This window comes from Arvicanthis niloticus, chromosome X, assembly GCF_011762505.2.
Source record: "Arvicanthis niloticus isolate mArvNil1 chromosome X, mArvNil1.pat.X, whole genome shotgun sequence".
NCBI lineage: Eukaryota > Metazoa > Chordata > Mammalia > Rodentia > Muridae > Arvicanthis > Arvicanthis niloticus.
In genome coordinates, this window is record NC_047679.1 from 8,056,991 (window position 1) to 8,073,727 (window position 16,737).

Below are 16,737 nucleotides of genomic sequence, written 5' to 3' on the forward strand. Positions count from 1 at the left end.
CACAAAAATTCGTGGGTCCCCATCTATATGGCTTTGTTTTGGGGTTCTTTGAGTTCCAAGGCTGAGTAGCAGACATGGAATTCTTATTGTTCCTGGTAAAGAAAATGAATCTCTCTCCTGCCCACCCGGATTTCCCAGCCTTCCCAGGACTTCCAGGTTCTGCACAGTCAACAAGAAGCCTGCATGCAGATTTCAGGACCCTTTCATTTTGCACCTTACTTTCTTTAAAAGTTCCTTTGTGCTTCCTAGGGCTAGCCTTTTGTATAACTTGTTACTTGTTATACTTGTTAGCAAATGTGTTTAGTTTATACAAAGCTTTAGTGGAGACTACTAAGTAGTAAGTGTGCTACTATGGCCTTGTTATGTGGGGCTTTTATTTAGGATTCCTCTTTAGGTTGTGTGGATTCCCCAGTGGGGGGGGGGGGCACAGAACTCTGTTGGGCTAGACCAAGTATTAGGCAAGGGGGTAGGGGGAGATGGGATGTGAGAAGGAGTGCTGGCTTTCTTCCTAGGTTCTAGGTGCTGGGTCCACCAGCTTTTCAAGGACCTCCTGTTTCCAGAGTCACCCCACCTGCACTTTGGATGGAGATACAGTTCACTGACTAGTTGATGTGGCACAGCCTGAAGGAATGGGAAAAGAACAAAAGGCAGGGAATCTCTGGCCATTCCTGTAGAAGGGAGGGGGAAATAGCCATATCTGTCCTTGGCTTGGGAGCGGTGGTAAATCTGACCCCATAGCTGGGGCTCTGGGTAGAGGATGGATGCCCAGCAACCCACTTTTAGTAGACTCTTGGGGTCTGCCCTACCCAGGGCTCCATGCCTGTCCCATTTTACAGTACACTGTACTCAGCTCTCATCTTCTTAGGGGAGGGTCCAGAGGAGTTACCCTCTAGTCTGAAGCTCACCGAGAAGGTAGGAAGGGTTTGCAGTCCTTACTCTACCGGTGGCCTTGGGAGTATGTCCCCTAAGGGCTCAGATTCTGCCTGAACACACTCAAAAATTTATGTTTGTTTGAAATTTGATGGTGAAGACCAAAGGAGTAGTGAAGGCTCCTGAAAAGGAACTCTGGGAGTTCCTGTGAGAATGCGGGGTTCCAGGGGTTAACTTGGGTCTTTGGGGAGGGTGGCTGTCCAAGGGAGAACTAGTAGAGTTTCTGGAAGGCCTGAGGGGATTTCTGGCCTGAACTCCTACCTCTTCATGCTGGGACCTTGGCAGGGAGTTGTGAGGAGGGGCAGAAGGGGCTAGTGAGCTCTGAGCAGGGAGAATGTGTGCTGGGAAAGACAGTCCCTTTGTTGCAGACTCCTCATGTCAAGCTCTGCAGAGGCGTGGAGAAGGGGGCCGCCCCTCCTCCTCCTCACTCCCTCCGCTGCCAGTGAGGGCCAAGTTTATTCCCTATCCTGGTGGCTCTCTGCTGTGACCCTGGAGCCTCAGGAAGAAACTGGGGAGGTTCTGTATGCTGGGAAGATCAGTTCTGTGTGAGCATTTGCCATCGTCCGGCTCCTCCGCCCCTGCTCCCTGACTTAGTCTTTTACTAATGTAAAATTTGGGTTTGTGGGTGGTGACACCCACAGAGCCAGCGGTTGTGGTTTGGAGTGTGCACCTGGGCAGCCTGGCTCACACACCTCTAACCCCACACTTCAGATAAATGCTAAATGGCTCAGGATCTGGGAGCAATTTGAGGGTCCCCTACTCATCAGCTATATGACATCTGGGAAAGCAGCCCAGGAGGACCCGCCCTGCACTGCACATCCGGGAAAGCATTTTCTTTTCATTTCCCACCCCCACATAGGCCCTCCCCCCAACATTCTAAAATAGGAACGTCTTCCCCCTCCCTTCCTTGACACCCAGAGTGTGGTGCTGCTGTGACTCAGTCTGCGTTTGGAGCAGCCCCAGGAAGGGCTGGCGCTAGGTTTAGGGCTCGCTTTAGGCTTGGGTGAAATCCACACCAGTCTCGTTCCCCCCTCCTGGCCTGGCCCCTCTGTATCTCCCTCCTCAGCTCCCCACCCATGATAGATAGAAGACCCTGTTGCCATTCTGTGACTCCATATATGAACAGCATGTTCAGTGGAGTCAGATGCTGTTTTGATGGGGTTAACCAGCTCCAGCTATTGCCAGGCAAAACTCAAGTCCATAGTGCAACCAAAGCCTCTAGAAAACACAGGGCCAAATATTTACAGAGGGGGACCAAGGTTGGAGTGATTCGGCCACCTGCCCAGGGACACAGGGTGGGTGAGGGTGAGAGCCATAGAGATCTGACAGGCTTCTTTCCTCAGGATCTCACCTAGCACACTGACTGGGACCGGGCTACCTAAGCTAGATGCTTCAACAGACACACAGACAGACAGACATGTCCAGTCTTTGGCTGCTGCCCACATAATTGCCTGTAGGATGGGGGAAGGGCCTAGGGAAAGAACTTTAGAGATGCCCCAAAGAAGGGATCGCCAGTGTTTGAGAGGTTTTGTCTCTGGGTGCAGGTGGCATCGGTGGCAATGGAAAATCTACCACAGTGGGGTGGCAGTGGGGACAACAGAGACAGTTAAGCCTAGTGTTGTCTCTCCCTTCACTACCTTTCCTCGACCTTCTCCCTGTTGTCTGCAGGGGTAAAATTTAAATGTCCTTAAAGAAGAAACAAGTAAGTTGGCTGTGGTGGTATGGGACTTTAATCCCAGCAGAGACAGATCCATCTCTTGAGTTGGGCTATCCAGGACAGAAAGACCTTGTCTTTTAGAAAAGGAAAAAGTGTGTTCTTTTTTTTTTTTTTTTTTTTTTTTTTTTTTGGATCTCTACTGTGCCGTCTTGGCAGGGATTAACTAAATGGTGTTAATAGGTACACCTTGGGGGGCCTCATGTCTTTTCAGAACATGAAACAATTGGGCTCCTTTTCAGAGATGCCCGGGGTTGGAGGGACAGCACCTAATCTTGATCCCTCTGACCTGCTTCTGCCACTCAGGCCAAGCATGGGTCCTCCAGCCACAAGCTTTGGCTCAGGGGAAAATGATTGCTCGGAGTCTGTTCAGGTGACTCCGCTGCTCTCAGCTAACACAGTCCATTCTAAGAGCTGCAGCCGCATCCCATGCGTACCTGCCACATGTAGGTCCCCCCAGACCTCGGTTCCAGCAGGCAGATACTGCAGTTAGCTGTCAACCAGTTCCATAAGAATCAGACAGCCATCCTTGCCTGACTCGACTCGGAGCCACCTTTTCTTCGCATTTCCTTTCTCATCCTTGCTTGTCTCTCCATGACAAGCAGAAAGGATTGAAACCCCCAGCCAGGTTAAAGCTAGCACCTTGCCCTCAGAACAGGTTGGTGCTTGTAATGTGCTTTTTCACGAGTGACGTCCCACATCTTGGCACTTCTAGAGGTGCAGCCTGCATATGGAAGATGGGGTAAAGAATGAGTCTCTCCTTGCATCTCCTTGAGGCATTCTGTCTTCCATCCACCATATCCCACAGCCAAGGGTCAGCAAAGTCACCTCTGAAGCACTTTGCTTTAGAGGTAGAGAGAAAAGTCCTGCTATTTTACTAGAACTTTCTAGAAACTGGATGGAATGAAGTGTTGCTCTCTTCTGCCTTTTGCGCCCTCTCCTCCCTCTCCCTCTCTCCCTCTCCCTCTCCCTCTCCCTCTCCCTCTCCCTCTCCCTCTCCCTCTCCCTCTCCCTCTCCCTCTCCCTCTCCCTCTCCCTCTCCCTCTCCCTCTCCCCCTCCCCCTCCCCCTCCCCCTCCCCCTCCCCCTCCCCCTCCCCCTCCCCCTCCCCCTCCCCCTCCCCCTCCCCCTCCCCCTCCCCCTCCCCCTCCCCCTCCCCCTCCCCCTCCCCCTCCCCCTCCCCCTCCCCCTCCCCCTCCCCCTCCCCCTCCCCCTCCCCCTCCCCCTCCCCCTCTCCCTCTCCCGTTTCTTCACCCAGCAGTTTGGGTGATGGTACTCCCTACTCCTCTATGGCTTCCTGGAACCAGGATGCTTCTCCTGAGTATATTTCTGTTGGGTGGAAATGACTGCCCTTGTTTGTCACCCTAGAGAAGGGCCTCCTGCCTAGCAGGGCCCACAGTCATTGACCCTTCCTATTTTGATCTGTTGTTCTTTAGCCAGGCACCTGAAGAGTTAAAAGTCCTTAGCTTGTTGCAATGAAATTATGGCTGGCAGTGCCCCCCCTCCCTGTTCGTTCAACAGACCTCCACTTTTAAACAGTTCAAAAGTTCACGGGGCAGCTAAAGATTTTTAAGTGTGGGTGCACAAGTGTGCACAAGCACTCGTGCACATGTTTGTGCAGTCCACAGTGCACCTCCTCCTGGGTTAGCCCCCTCCCCGCAACTACATACAGATGAGAATGAAATGCATTCCAGGCCTTAACTCTCAGTCTGTCCCTGTGTCTGTGACACTTCATTCTGATGGCCAGTGTTATTTATCTGTGACAATAATATTGAAAAAAGATGATGAGCGAACCTCAGAGAAGGGTTAAAGTTTCAGTTCCCCAGACTGTCCCAGGTTGTCCCAGGTGCCTCACAGTCCCGGTGGCCTTTTCTGGAAAAACAAAGGACTGATGACACTATTGGGCTTTTGTGGGGAAGAGGTCAGGCCTTCCCTAAGGAAGCCCAATCCTGCTGATTGTGATTGTCCTTGTGGGTCCCTGAAGTACTCTTCCCAAGGTGGGCTACTCCGTGTAGGAGGCAGCTGGGTTTCAAGCCTGAGGAACTGGACCAGGGAGACTTGACTTTTCTCAGGCTGCTTCTTCTGAACCTTTTTTCTGGGGATTGATTCTGAAGTCCTTCTGTCCCCAGTGGGATTTCTGCACTTCATCAGGCCTCCATGAGGGCACGATCTGGTCCCTGCAGCTGCCTGCTGTCCAGGAACAGTGCTCTACTTGACCAGGCCTGCCTGCAATGTATTCCCTTTGTTGTGAGAGTGAGCAGGAGATCCTCAGGAAGGGGACACTCGATGGAATGGGTCTTGGGTCTCTCCAGTCCCGGTGATGTGCCATTCCTTGCTTGTTTTGTATATTCAAAAGGGGAGAAACAGTGAACAGTTTCTACACAACCTTCGCCAGCACCCCAGTCGGTTCCTCCCATGCACTGTGGCTAGGCCATTTGGAGTTCCCCTGTCTGAAGAAAGAGACCCTTCCCAGGAAAACAGCTTCGCCAAACTCCATTCCCATGATGCCTTCCCAGATTCCAGCCTCTTCAGGGCCCTCCCCTTCCAGCTTTATTGTTGAGCTCTAACTGTGCATGGTGTGTTGGTGTGTGTTGTTCTATGGTTGGGGGCCAGTGGGGGTTGCTGGTGGACAAAAGGCCTAGTTAGGACAAAGAAAGGAGCATAGCCGAGCTTTTGGATTCAGTCCTCCCAAGCCCTCCCCACCCCCCACCCCAGTCCCTGGCAGAAGAGTCCCTGGACGGGGTGCCTCCACCCAACCGACCTGGCAGTCTGCTTCTCCTGTGCTAAAGTGTAAAAGCAAGCATTTGCATATTTTCTCCTGCTAACAAAGGAAATGTGTCGACTTAAGGGAACATTTGGGCTTTCGGAAACTGTGTGGGTGGGTGTGTGAGGGAGGAGAAAAGTTCCCCTGATGATCTATCTGCACACCAATTATTTCGCACTCGGGTTTGGGTCCCGTGGAAAAATGCCGTGGCCTGTCCTGGACAAGGGAAACTGAGATGTGTTTGTGAGCAGGGAATTGCCGAGGGCCATCGGTCCCAGGCATTAAAGGCTCCCCTACTTATTAACCCAGCATTTAACAGCAGGGTATGGGCTGAAGCGCAGTCAAAAGAAACGGCTCAACCTCCAAAGAGCAATTAAAATCCTGCGCGAGGATAAATCACGCGCCGTGATAATCCTGTTAATAAAATGCAGCTTGTCCTGACCCTTCACTCACGCAGCAAACTAGAATGTGGTGTGGGTAGGGGCGGTGGGCTGAGAAGGTAAGTGGGGGAGGTGGTCTGGGCTCCTTTGCACCCTCCCCTCCGCGGCCTCCCCCTCCCATGAGGTGGAAAACGGGTGGCTTTTGCCTGTTCCCTGTGTGCCAGCGGCTCGGAGCCCATCAGCATCAGCCCTGGCTGCAAAGACTTATATGCGCTAATGATTTCTTGTCCCCAGTGAGCAGGCGTCATTGAATTACTCAGCCGCCTCCCCCTGCAGCTCCCAGGCAAAACCACCCCTGTTAGGTGCTTAATCTAATCCAGGGCTCCAGTAGAGAGGTTCACCAGCCCACTGGACTCTCTCTTTCACCCTCAATTTTCTTCCGGTTGGGCATAGGACAGCTTGGAAATTCAGTCCTAACAATGTGTCGTAATTTGAGTCCCAAACCTGACATCGCCACCACCTCACTGTTCCTGCCTCTACCACCTCAAGAGAGATGAGTGTGCCAGTGATCTAACAACCTGTGTCTTTCTAGTCCCTCCTCAAATATGGCTTCTTTCTCTGGCAAAAGGGTGGACAGGCCCAGACCTGTGACTTCTTCCTGTTAGCTTGAGTCTGATCTCCCCCGTCACCGTGGGACAGGTGTGTTCTTGGTTCATGGACATTTGTAGACAGCCTGTCAGGCACAGGTTACGTCCTGTATGAATTACCTTGAAAGAGGCTTTGCTTTCTCTGTTTCATCAGCGCCTCTCTTTACCTAACCTCACAGGACCCCCCTCCCCTTTTCTTTTTTAAACAGACTAGACGCTTGAAGCCAAGCTGCCATCCAAGAGACGACATGCTCTCAGCAACTCCTCTGTATGGGAACGTTCACAGCTGGATGAACAGCGAGAGGGTCCGCATGTGTGGAACAAGCGAAGACAGGTGAATAGTCTCCAGGGCCTGGTGAGGGAGAACAGGTCTTCTCCCCCACACTCCTGAGCAGAGCCCATGCATGCCTAAGCCCCCCTCACCTCCTCACAGCCAGAGAGGACCCCAAAAGGTCTGGACAAGAGAGATCTCCTAGCTGGTGGCCCTTGATTTACAGTTTTTACAGGCAGCCTGGTTCAGCGAAGCATTACCGCCCTTTAAAAGATTAGCCCCTAAAGCGGCCTTTCAGTGCGCTTTCGTCCTTAATTTATTATTTCATATTTATGAAGGAGAATTAATCCCCATCTATATGCTGCTTGAACTCTAAATGTCAGGAGTGTGGGCCCAGGTGGATCGGCATTCAATGTGCTTTTAAAACAAACAGTTTGCTTAGTAATAAATGAGGAGATAGCTACCCTTTCCTTGGGTACGACCCAAGGTTTCAGGTTGCCCTCTGCTGCCCTTCTGTGTGGCTATTGGCCTGGATTCTGATGACTGGACAGCCCAGTTAGGCTTTCTAATCTGTGATGTTGGGCTGGGGCAGAGGCGACTGAGCAGGAGATGGTCGAAACAGCTTTGGGGTGACCATGAAGCTTTGCCTCTGCTTCTTGTCATAAATTTATCCTGAAGATTTGGAAGTTGGCATGGAACACTTTCTTTATCAATGCTCTCTGATAACAAGTCCCAGGACAGCCAACAGCAGCCTAGCACAGATGTGCAGCTTCCTCTTCTGCCTGGGGTAGCTGACATTTCTCTGATACTATTGTACATCCCCACACATCTCTACATTGTTTTGATAAAGGCTGCGAATAGAACTTCCCTATCACCATGGAAACTAGTCTCGTGGACGGGGGTCCCTAACTTTGTTTGGGGGAAAGAAAGTTTTGAAAGCTTTCCCTCAGGGTTAATGCAGATGTGGGTAGATGAAGGAGCTAGCCTGTAGACTTCTAGCCCGCTTGGTCCATGGCCATTTTATTTAATTTCTACCCTCCAGAACAGCGTGGAAGGGTTAGCTAAGACAGCACTTGGCCTCTGTAGAAAAGGTCACGTGAGAGAAGTGTGCTTAATTTCTGGCTTGCCCACCTCTGGGACATATGTGTTATTCATGTCCCCACACATGAAAGGCCTGCCTTTGCTTTGTTCTGCCAGGGTAATATTGAATCACCATTTGGGAGCAACTTTCACTATAGGTCATGGCAGGGAGGGTTAAGACAGTTCAAAAAAATAAATGAGATTAGTAGAAACTGGTCTGGTCCGGGGAGATAGATGAAAGATAGATTCAGCGAGAAATGTTTTCATGAAATTGGTGTGTCTTTTTAAATAGGAAAATTCCTGTGAATGATGGCGACGCTTCAAAAGCCAGGCTGGAGCTGAGGGAGGAGAATCCCTTGAATCACAACGTGGTAAGAGATGAATGGCCTCTCTTGATAGCATGGCTATCAGTGATTTGTAATCAACTATGCATTACTTTGTATGTAATTAGGGATAGGTGTGTGTGTGTGCGCGCGCGCACGCGTGTGCGTGCTTGCAAGTACGTGCTCACTCAGGCACACAAAGTGAGGAGGGGGAGGGCATCAGGGCCTGGCTATATATTGCTTTTAATATACTCTGTCCTCACAAGCCCTTATTCCTCGGTCACTTGGAAGCATGGGGCTTCCATAACCATCTATCCCATTAATGCTCCAAACTGGATAATTCTCTACCTTCCAAGTAGCTCCTGAGGCATTGTCAGTAAAATATGAAACACTGGACTGTCCTTTAAGGCACCAGGGAAGGGAAGTCAAAAGATGCAACCATACTTTGAGCACCCCCCCCAAGCCCCTTTTGATTTAGAACTAAGATAAGCTAAAAAGTTCCTCATACCCATTGTCCCGAGGAAACCTGTTTCTTGTCCTGTTAAATAATACCTTTCTATGTCTAAGAAATGAGTACCCCTCTCCCCAGTCCACCCTGACACAGGGTTAGTATGTGTCCTGTACCCCATAAGAGTGGTGCAGAGAATATCTCACTTGGTGTTGTCTGTGTTACAACAAAGACTTTAGACTGCACAGTAGGGTTTTTGCACAGATGAGCAAAATGATATCTTGGTTTCTAGTCTGAGTGGATCTTTCGGTGCTTACAGGATACTAGTTGAACAGAAATGTAAAACAAAAAATGAGGCTTCAGAAGGATTTGAATGTGGGAGCGGGCAGGGCACTGGACACAGCAAAGCTGTCTTTAACCTTTCCTGTTGGGTTGTTAAGGGTGATGTCATGTGACCCAGTGGGTGGCCTTTCTTTTGGACCGGGGCTGCTACTGTAACAGGTGTCCCAAATAACACGTGCTATTCTTTTACAAAGGTGGATACCAGTGGAGCCCATCGGATCGATGGCCTGGCAGCGCTGAGCATGGACCGCACAGGCCTCATCCGGGAGGGGCTCCGGGTCCCTGGAAACATCGTTTATTCTGGCTTGTGTGGCCTGGGCTCAGAAAAAGGTCGAGAGGCTACCCCAAGCTCTCTCAGTGGCCTTGGGTTTTCTTCAGAAAGAAATCCAGAGATGCAATTCAAACCGAATACTCCTGAGACAGTGGAGGCTTCTGCTGTCTCTGGAAAACCCTCAAATGGCTTCAGTGCTATATACAAAACACCGCCTGGGATACAAAAAAGTGCTGTAGCTACAGCAGAAAGCTTGGGTTTGGATAGGCCTGCCAATGACAAACAGAGCCCTCTCAACATCAACGGTGCTAGTTACCTGCGGCTGCCCTGGGTCAACCCTTACATGGAGGGGGCCACTCCGGCCATATATCCTTTCCTCGACTCGCCAAATAAGTATTCACTGAATATGTACAAGGCCTTGCTACCTCAGCAGTCCTACGGCTTGGCTCAGCCACTGTATTCTCCTGTCTGCACCAGTGGGGAACGCTTCCTCTACCTGCCACCCCCACACTACGTCAACCCCCACATCCCCTCCTCCTTGGCTTCGCCCATGAGGCTCTCCACACCTTCAGCCTCTGCAGCCATTCCACCTCTCGTCCACTGCTCAGACAAAAGCCTACCATGGAAGATGGGTGTCAACTCTGGGAATCCAGTTGATTCTCACAGTTATCCTCACATCCAAAACAGTAAACAGACCCGGGTGACCTCTGCCAAGGCAGTCAGTAGTGGCCTGCCGGGGGACACAGCTCTTCTGTTACCCCCTTCACCTCGGCCCTCAGCCCGGGTCCACCTTCCAACTCAGCCCACTGCAGAGACCTACTCGGAGTTCCACAAGCACTATCCCAGGATCTCCACCTCCCCCTCAGTCACCCTGACGAAGCCGTACATGACAGCGAGTAGCGAGTTCCCCACAGCAAGGCTGTCCAATGGCAAGTACCCCAAGGCTCTAGATGGAGGTGACTGTACCCAATCCATGCCTGGACACACCCGGAAGACAACGGTTCAAGACAGAAAAGATGGGGGTTCACCACCTCTGTTGGAAAAGCAGACCGTTACCAAAGACGTCACAGACAAACCACTTGACCTGTCTTCTAAAGTGGTAGATGTAGACGCTTCCAAAGCTGACCACATGAAAAAGATGGCTCCCACAGTCCTGGTTCACAGTCGGGCTGCAAGTGGATTAGTGCTCTCTGGAAGTGAGATTCCAAAAGAAACATTATCTCCACCAGGAAATGGCTGTTCTATCTATAGATCAGAGATCATCAGCACTGCTCCCTCATCCTGGGTGGTGCCAGGGCCAAGTCCTAATGAAGAGAACAACGGCAAAAGTCTGTCGCTGAAAAACAAGGCTTTGGACTGGGCAATACCGCAACAGCGGAGTTCCTCGTGCCCCCGCATGGGCAGCACAGATGCTGTGATCACTAATGTTTCAGGCTCTGTGTCCAGCTCAGGACGCCCAGCCTCTGCGTCACCAGCCCCCAACGCCAATGCAGATGGCACCAAGACCAGCAGGAGCTCTGTGGATACCACGCCATCAGTCATCCAGCATGTGGGCCAGCCCCCATCGACGCCTGCCAAGCACAGTGGCAGCACCAGCGGCAAGGGAGCCAAAGCCAGCAACCCAGAACCGAGTTTCAAAGCAAGCGAGAATGGCCTCCCGCCAACCTCAATATTTCTATCTCCAAATGAAGCATTCAGGTCCCCACCAATTCCCTACCCTCGGAGTTACCTCCCTTACCCAGCACCAGAAGGCATCGCTCTAAGTCCCCTCTCTTTACATGGCAAAGGACCTGTGTATCCTCACCCCGTTTTGTTACCCAATGGCAGTCTGTTTCCTGGGCACCTTGCCCCCAAGCCTGGCCTGCCCTATGGGCTGCACGCAAGCCGGCCAGAGTTTGTGACCTACCAAGATGCCTTGGGCCTGGGCATGGTACATCCCATGTTGATCCCACACACACCCATTGAGATCACAAAAGAGGAGAAGCCGGAGAGACGGTCCCGCTCCCATGAGAGAGCCCGTTATGAGGACCCAACCCTCCGTAGCCGGTTTTCTGAGATGTTGGAAGCTAGCAGCACCAAACCACATCCAGAAGTCCCCACTGACAAGAACCTGAAGCCAAACTCTAGCTGGAATCAAGGGAAAACTGGGAGCAAAAGCGACAAACTAGTCTATGTAGACCTTCTCCGAGAAGAAGCAGATGCTAAAGCTGACGCAGGAGCACCCAAAGCAGCAGGCCTTGTAGCCGAGAATGTGGGTCAGAACACAGAGGCCACCAAGCCCTCAGCTGACCCCGTGGTCCAGGTCCAGCAGCACCGTGAATTCATCTCCCTCAGAGAGGAGCTGGGCCGAATCAGTGACTTCCACGAATCTTTCACTTTCAAACAGGCCTCGGGTCAGCCAGTGTTCAGTTTAGGCAAGGATAGTGTTGCAGCAGGAACCAACAAGGAGAACCTGGGGGTGCAGGTAGCAACTCCATTCCTGGAGACAGCTCTGGGCAGCGAGGGCCCTGCTGTAACTTTCGGGAAAACCCAAGAGGATCACAAACCATTTTGTGTGGGCGGTGCCCCTCCAAGCATGGATGTCACCCCCGCCTATACCAAAGAAGGAACTGATGAGGCCGAATCCAATGATGGCAAAGTTCTGAAACCGAAGCCATCCAAGCTGGCAAAAAGAATTGCTAACTCAGCAGGTTATGTGGGGGACCGATTCAAGTGTGTCACCACCGAACTGTATGCAGATTCCAGTCAGCTCAGCCGAGAGCAGCGGGCATTGCAGGTGAGCCCCCCACCCAAATTTCACTAACTTTATCAGTTGTCAGTTTTTGTAATGTGCAAAGGGAATTTGGGGGGTAACGTGGTAGGACAGAGCACCAGGCAGATTTGGTTAATGACACTTATGATAATTGGAATGTATAAAATGTGTTCAATAAGGGGACGGCAGTAGTAGCTTTTAGAAAGTTCATGTGTCTGGATACTTTAAGCTATTCTGTAGATTTTATGAGAACTCTACTGGAATGCTGATAACAAGTTGTAATTATTATGAAGGATGTCTAAACACTGCATGACGTTTAACTAGCAATTGCTTTGATGTCTCTGCCTGTAAGATAACAAATATATCTAGAAGCGTTGCTTAGAGTACCTTACTTGATATTTGGTGGAGATGTGTAGCAGTCGCATGTCTGTGGGAATCGTGCAATTTTTTTTTCACCAAAAAGAAAAATGAAAGAAAGAAAAAATTCATTTAAAGGGATAGAGTATGTATTTAATTTGCTAGTGAATTATGATAGATGTTGTATAGGAATTTCCTTAAGATATTTTACTTTTAATTAAAAGATGAATAAAGCCAAATTGTTTTGCAATTGTTAAGAAAAAAATTGGTTTATGCTGATAAAAATGGATGAAGTTATCTAAATGATCCATTGAGTACCCATTTTAATTACATAGATGGAAGGATTACAAGAGGACAGTATTTTATGTCTACCCGCTGCTTACTGTGAGGTCAGTTCTTCAAATTTTTATTCCTAGAATCTTCCATAAACCTTTTGAGTTAAATTTCATTTCCAAATATACAAAGGGAAGTTTGTGGGCCATGGTCGTCTTTATTCATTGTACATTTTATTTCTTTTCTGTTGTGTTTTTCTTTTGTTTTTCTTTGCACTGTGGCTTTGTTTCGTTTTATTTATAACCTTCAAAAGAGAATATCTGTCTCTATGCAATCGTGTATGTATGGCCATACATACACATTGCATCTGTCTATATACACACGACTTTATGGATAAAGTGTGAATACTCACATATAGACACTCTTAAATTTTATCTTTTAAACTTTAAAATATCTGAGTTGTATCTTATAAATTGTGGTTGGCTTTGGGCAAGCTTTTCTCTGAAAACACTTTCCTTTATAGTATAAGGCACATGAAATAGCCTTTGTGGTAAGATGTTGTTTTCTTTTTTTTTTCCATCTCCGTTTTCTTTCTAGCGTGCAATGATGCGCTTCTCAGAGCTGGAGATGAAAGAGAGAGAAGGTAGCCACCCAGCAACCAAAGACTCCGAGGTGTGCAAATTCAGCCCAGCCGACTGGGAAAGGTTGAAAGGAAATCAGGAGAAAAAGCCAAAGTCAGTCACCCTGGAAGAGGCCATTGCCGACCAGAACGACAGTGAGAGATGTAAGTAACCCGAGCAGCTGGCTGTGGCACCATATTGGTGACAGCAGAGCCACCCTGCTTCTGAGGCCTGAGATGGTGAGAGGAAGAGTGATTTGTGGATAATGGCCTGAGGTCCAGTTGGGGACTGTTCTGAAAAAGAGGCTGCTTTGGTCTTTAGCGTAGTGATGTCTGCTTGCAGCAGCTAGGAATCTGGCGTCTATGGGATTCTTTTCTGGGACATGGTCTTGGTTTGCAAAGAAACACCTGGCTCAATACAATGTATCGGTAGAAAGTGGGTGGTAAAGATCGGTGTTTTTTTGTTTTTGGTTTTTTTTTTTTTTTTTTTTTTTTTTTTTTTTTTTTTTTTGCAACTAGAATGATACTCTTTAGCCCTGCGCCTCTCCCACATGGCAGTCTGCCATGGACTGGGAAAAGTATTCAGGTGGTTTCCATCTAGGTTTTGTTGAGGTGGGATGAAGGTTGGTCAAAGCACCAGAAAGATGGCAACAGGTATTTGCTGAGTTTCTTTGCTGTCATTGGGAGTTATTAATAGAACCCAAGAACAGCGTATGGGAAAGACCTACCAGACAGATGGTGGTTTATTGTCTGGAGGTAAATGTGGGGAAAAGTAAGCGTCTTTCCAAGGATCTTTCAGTTTAAACAATGGGCCCCATGTTGGGCTGGACTTTGGAGAGTTTTAAGGGTGTGCTCAACACTTGCTGAAGATCTTTGGTTTTCTCAAATGTCTATGCCTGAGGTTTGAGGCCTGCTCTGGCCTTCAGAAACCCTGCTAGGGAAGGGGAGTTAGGATGTCAGGGGAAACATGAAGCAGTTGCAGAAGTTTTTTAGACAAGCCAGTCCGTGCTGTTGAGTGTTTAAGAGCCCCCTGTTCTTGCTCTTGAAGGTGTAACACACCTGGTTCAGTGCTTGGTGCCCGAAGGAATCAGAGGATTTCTGGCCCAAGGACATTCGTTTTGGGTTCTCTGGAGTGCCGTCTCTCCTTTACTACCTCCAGTTCATCCTTTACGGTCCAGCAAATGCTCTGGCTGGCCTGCTGCAACAGTCAGACCCAAGGAGGTTTGCTGTGAGTTAGTTCTAAAGCAAAAGGGAGTTTCTGTGGCAAACAAGTGATGCCCTTGCCCAAGGGACTCTTGATGTGCGGCTAAGTATCTGAAGGGTCTCTGTCAAAGGATGTGTAGAGGGCAGTAAAGGGTCTGGGCTGCTCTTGGGTGAAGTGGCAAAGGAAGCCTTCCTCTACTCTGGTGCTCAGAGTGGACACAAAGCAGTCGAATCATGAGTACCTTGTGAAGTACTTGAGGAAGGCGGCCCCTAGGAGTTTCAGTAGTCAAGGTGTTTCTAGAAGGGAGGATCGAGCCTAGAGTGGGAGTCCCCTTTGTTCTGAGTGAACACTCTGGAAGAAGAGGTTGAGAGGCTGGATAGCTTCCAGCCTTCTGGCCTTTTCTTTAGTTTTCAAGTAACAGAGCCAGGCCCCAAGTGGCCACTGCCCTCAGATAAGAATCTGTGAGGCCTCCCACCTACCTGCCTGGGAGGTCTACCTCCTCCCCACTTGTTCTGTTTTGTTGTTCCCCCCCACCCCACCCCTAAGAGATAAGAAATTAGAGTGTCTTGAGGGGCTCCTCCAAGGCTCTGACAGTGGGCCATCTGGAGGGTACCAGAACAGGGCTCCTGCCACTTGTAAGAACCAGAAATTGCCATCAAGTGCTCTGCAGGTTATGTGCAAAAGGCTTGTTTTTCAAGAAGGAAAAGTGTCACTATCCCCATACTTTTCTGCCTTTAGGACTCATAGATTAACTGGAGTGGGGTGAGGGGGCGGGGACGACAAGCTCTTTTCATATGAGAACTAAGGTAGGGAATTGGAGTAGAGGGGACAGGTTTGTAAACTCTACCTATTCTTTTTTGGGGTTGTTTTGTTGGTGGTGGTGGTGGTTTTTTGTTTATTTGTTTGTTTGTTTTCTTTTTTTGTGGGAATGGAGTAACAAATCTTACCGGGTAGCCCAGGCTGGCCTTAGTCCTCCTGCCTTACCCTTTTGGAACCGGGGATTATAGGCATGCACCGCCAGTCTCTGCTCCCTTCCCCTTCTGAGGCAGCCCCTCTGCTCCAAGATGGTGGGTGCATCTTGTTGGGTGGGGACATGGTCAGAATTTTCATTTGTCCTCTTTGGTATGGTGGCTGAGTTCAATGATGGTAGAAATTGATTAAATGAGTCAAGTGCTTCCCCTTCACACCTGACAATTCATGGAAGGAATTCTCTGTGGCATTTTTGAGATAGGGAAGGGCAAGGAAGCATTAGCTTGGTCTTCTCTGAACATGAGCTACTTTGCCCTTTGCCAGTTTCTTAAGTGGGGTGGACCTGGAACCTGCCAAATTATAGCCTGAGCAGGAACTGGAAGAAGCTTGAGTCAAGGGGCTTTGTGGGAACTTCTCATCTGTCTCCCCCAGGACAGCACCAGCATGCTTTATGAACTAGAGAGATGCCTTGGCATTGATCACCTACTCTGCTCAGCTGTAGGTGACAGAGCTAGCTCCCTGCAGAGAGAAATGACATCTAGGATGACCCTCAGAAGTCTTAAACTCTCCCATCTTGTTTAGGGCTCACTGGGCATGGCTGCCACAGTGATGAAGTTGCTTTGTTGCCATGGTGATTTGTAAATGTTGCCATGGCAATGCTTCTACAAGGTATAGTATGGCAGCACAGTCATGATAAATTATGGGATATATGTGCTGCGAGTCATATGACCATGCTATAGGGAGCAGATGTCAAACATTAAATAACACAGCCACACCCACATCTGCCTACATAGTGTGACCAAGGGGCCAACAGTACGAGCACTGGTAGGTGGTAGAACCTTGTGGTTAGGGCCTCTGTTGCTTGTTCTCTATTGGCTCATCTCTTTTGCTCTAAGGGTTATCTTGTTGATAGTGGTTGGACTGGCCCCATTTGAAGAGGTCCAAGTGGAGGTATATGGGAATGATGTGGAGTTTCCTATGGCTGATGGCAGTAGGGGTGTGTTTGCTTCAGAATTGTTATTAGCTCCTGGAAGATCCCCCTGGTGCAGATCTTTGGGGCTTCTCTGAAGGGAATGAGAGTTGTTGCCCTAAGAGGCTTGGAGGAAGGCTCCGCAGAGGTTTCTAAGGATTTGAAGAATGGAGGAGTAGCCGGCTGGCTACACTGATGGTGTGTGGACTAGTGTGAACCTCAGATTCATCAATGAGAGTTCTTGATGGTAACTGGGATGTGGAGAGAACAATAGGCCCTGCTCTGGAGTTTCCTCAGAATGAGGCAGAACTGGACTTGCAGTATAGCGATTCGATTCACAGCCCCCAAGGCTCAGGAATATGGTGGCCGGATGGACGAGGAATGGTGGCGAGTTGAAGGAGCCAGTGAGCAACATGCTAACTCT

The 16,737-nt window shown here is 49.5% G+C and overlaps 1 protein-coding gene across 8 annotated transcripts in view; it reads left to right on the forward strand.

Moving 5' to 3' along the window:
* Bcor (BCL6 corepressor) overlaps positions 1-16,737 on the forward strand; it is a 121,886-nt gene that overhangs the window by 91,228 nt on the left and 13,921 nt on the right. For 6 of the 8 annotated variants that reach the window (XM_034484943.2, XM_034484941.2, XM_076918500.1 and 3 more), the window contains 5 exons: positions 6,644-6,768; positions 8,078-8,156; positions 9,093-11,945; positions 12,614-12,667; positions 13,149-13,335. In XM_034484943.2, the coding sequence (XP_034340834.1) occupies positions 6,683-6,768; positions 8,078-8,156; positions 9,093-11,945; positions 12,614-12,667; positions 13,149-13,335 (3,259 nt within the window). In that variant the 5' untranslated portion in view covers positions 6,644-6,682. Of the gene's footprint in view, positions 1-6,643; positions 6,769-8,077; positions 8,157-9,092; positions 11,946-12,613; positions 12,668-13,148; positions 13,336-16,737 lie in introns of those variants that run through there. The other 2 variants (XM_076918499.1, XM_034484947.2) reach the window with 1 other exon arrangement.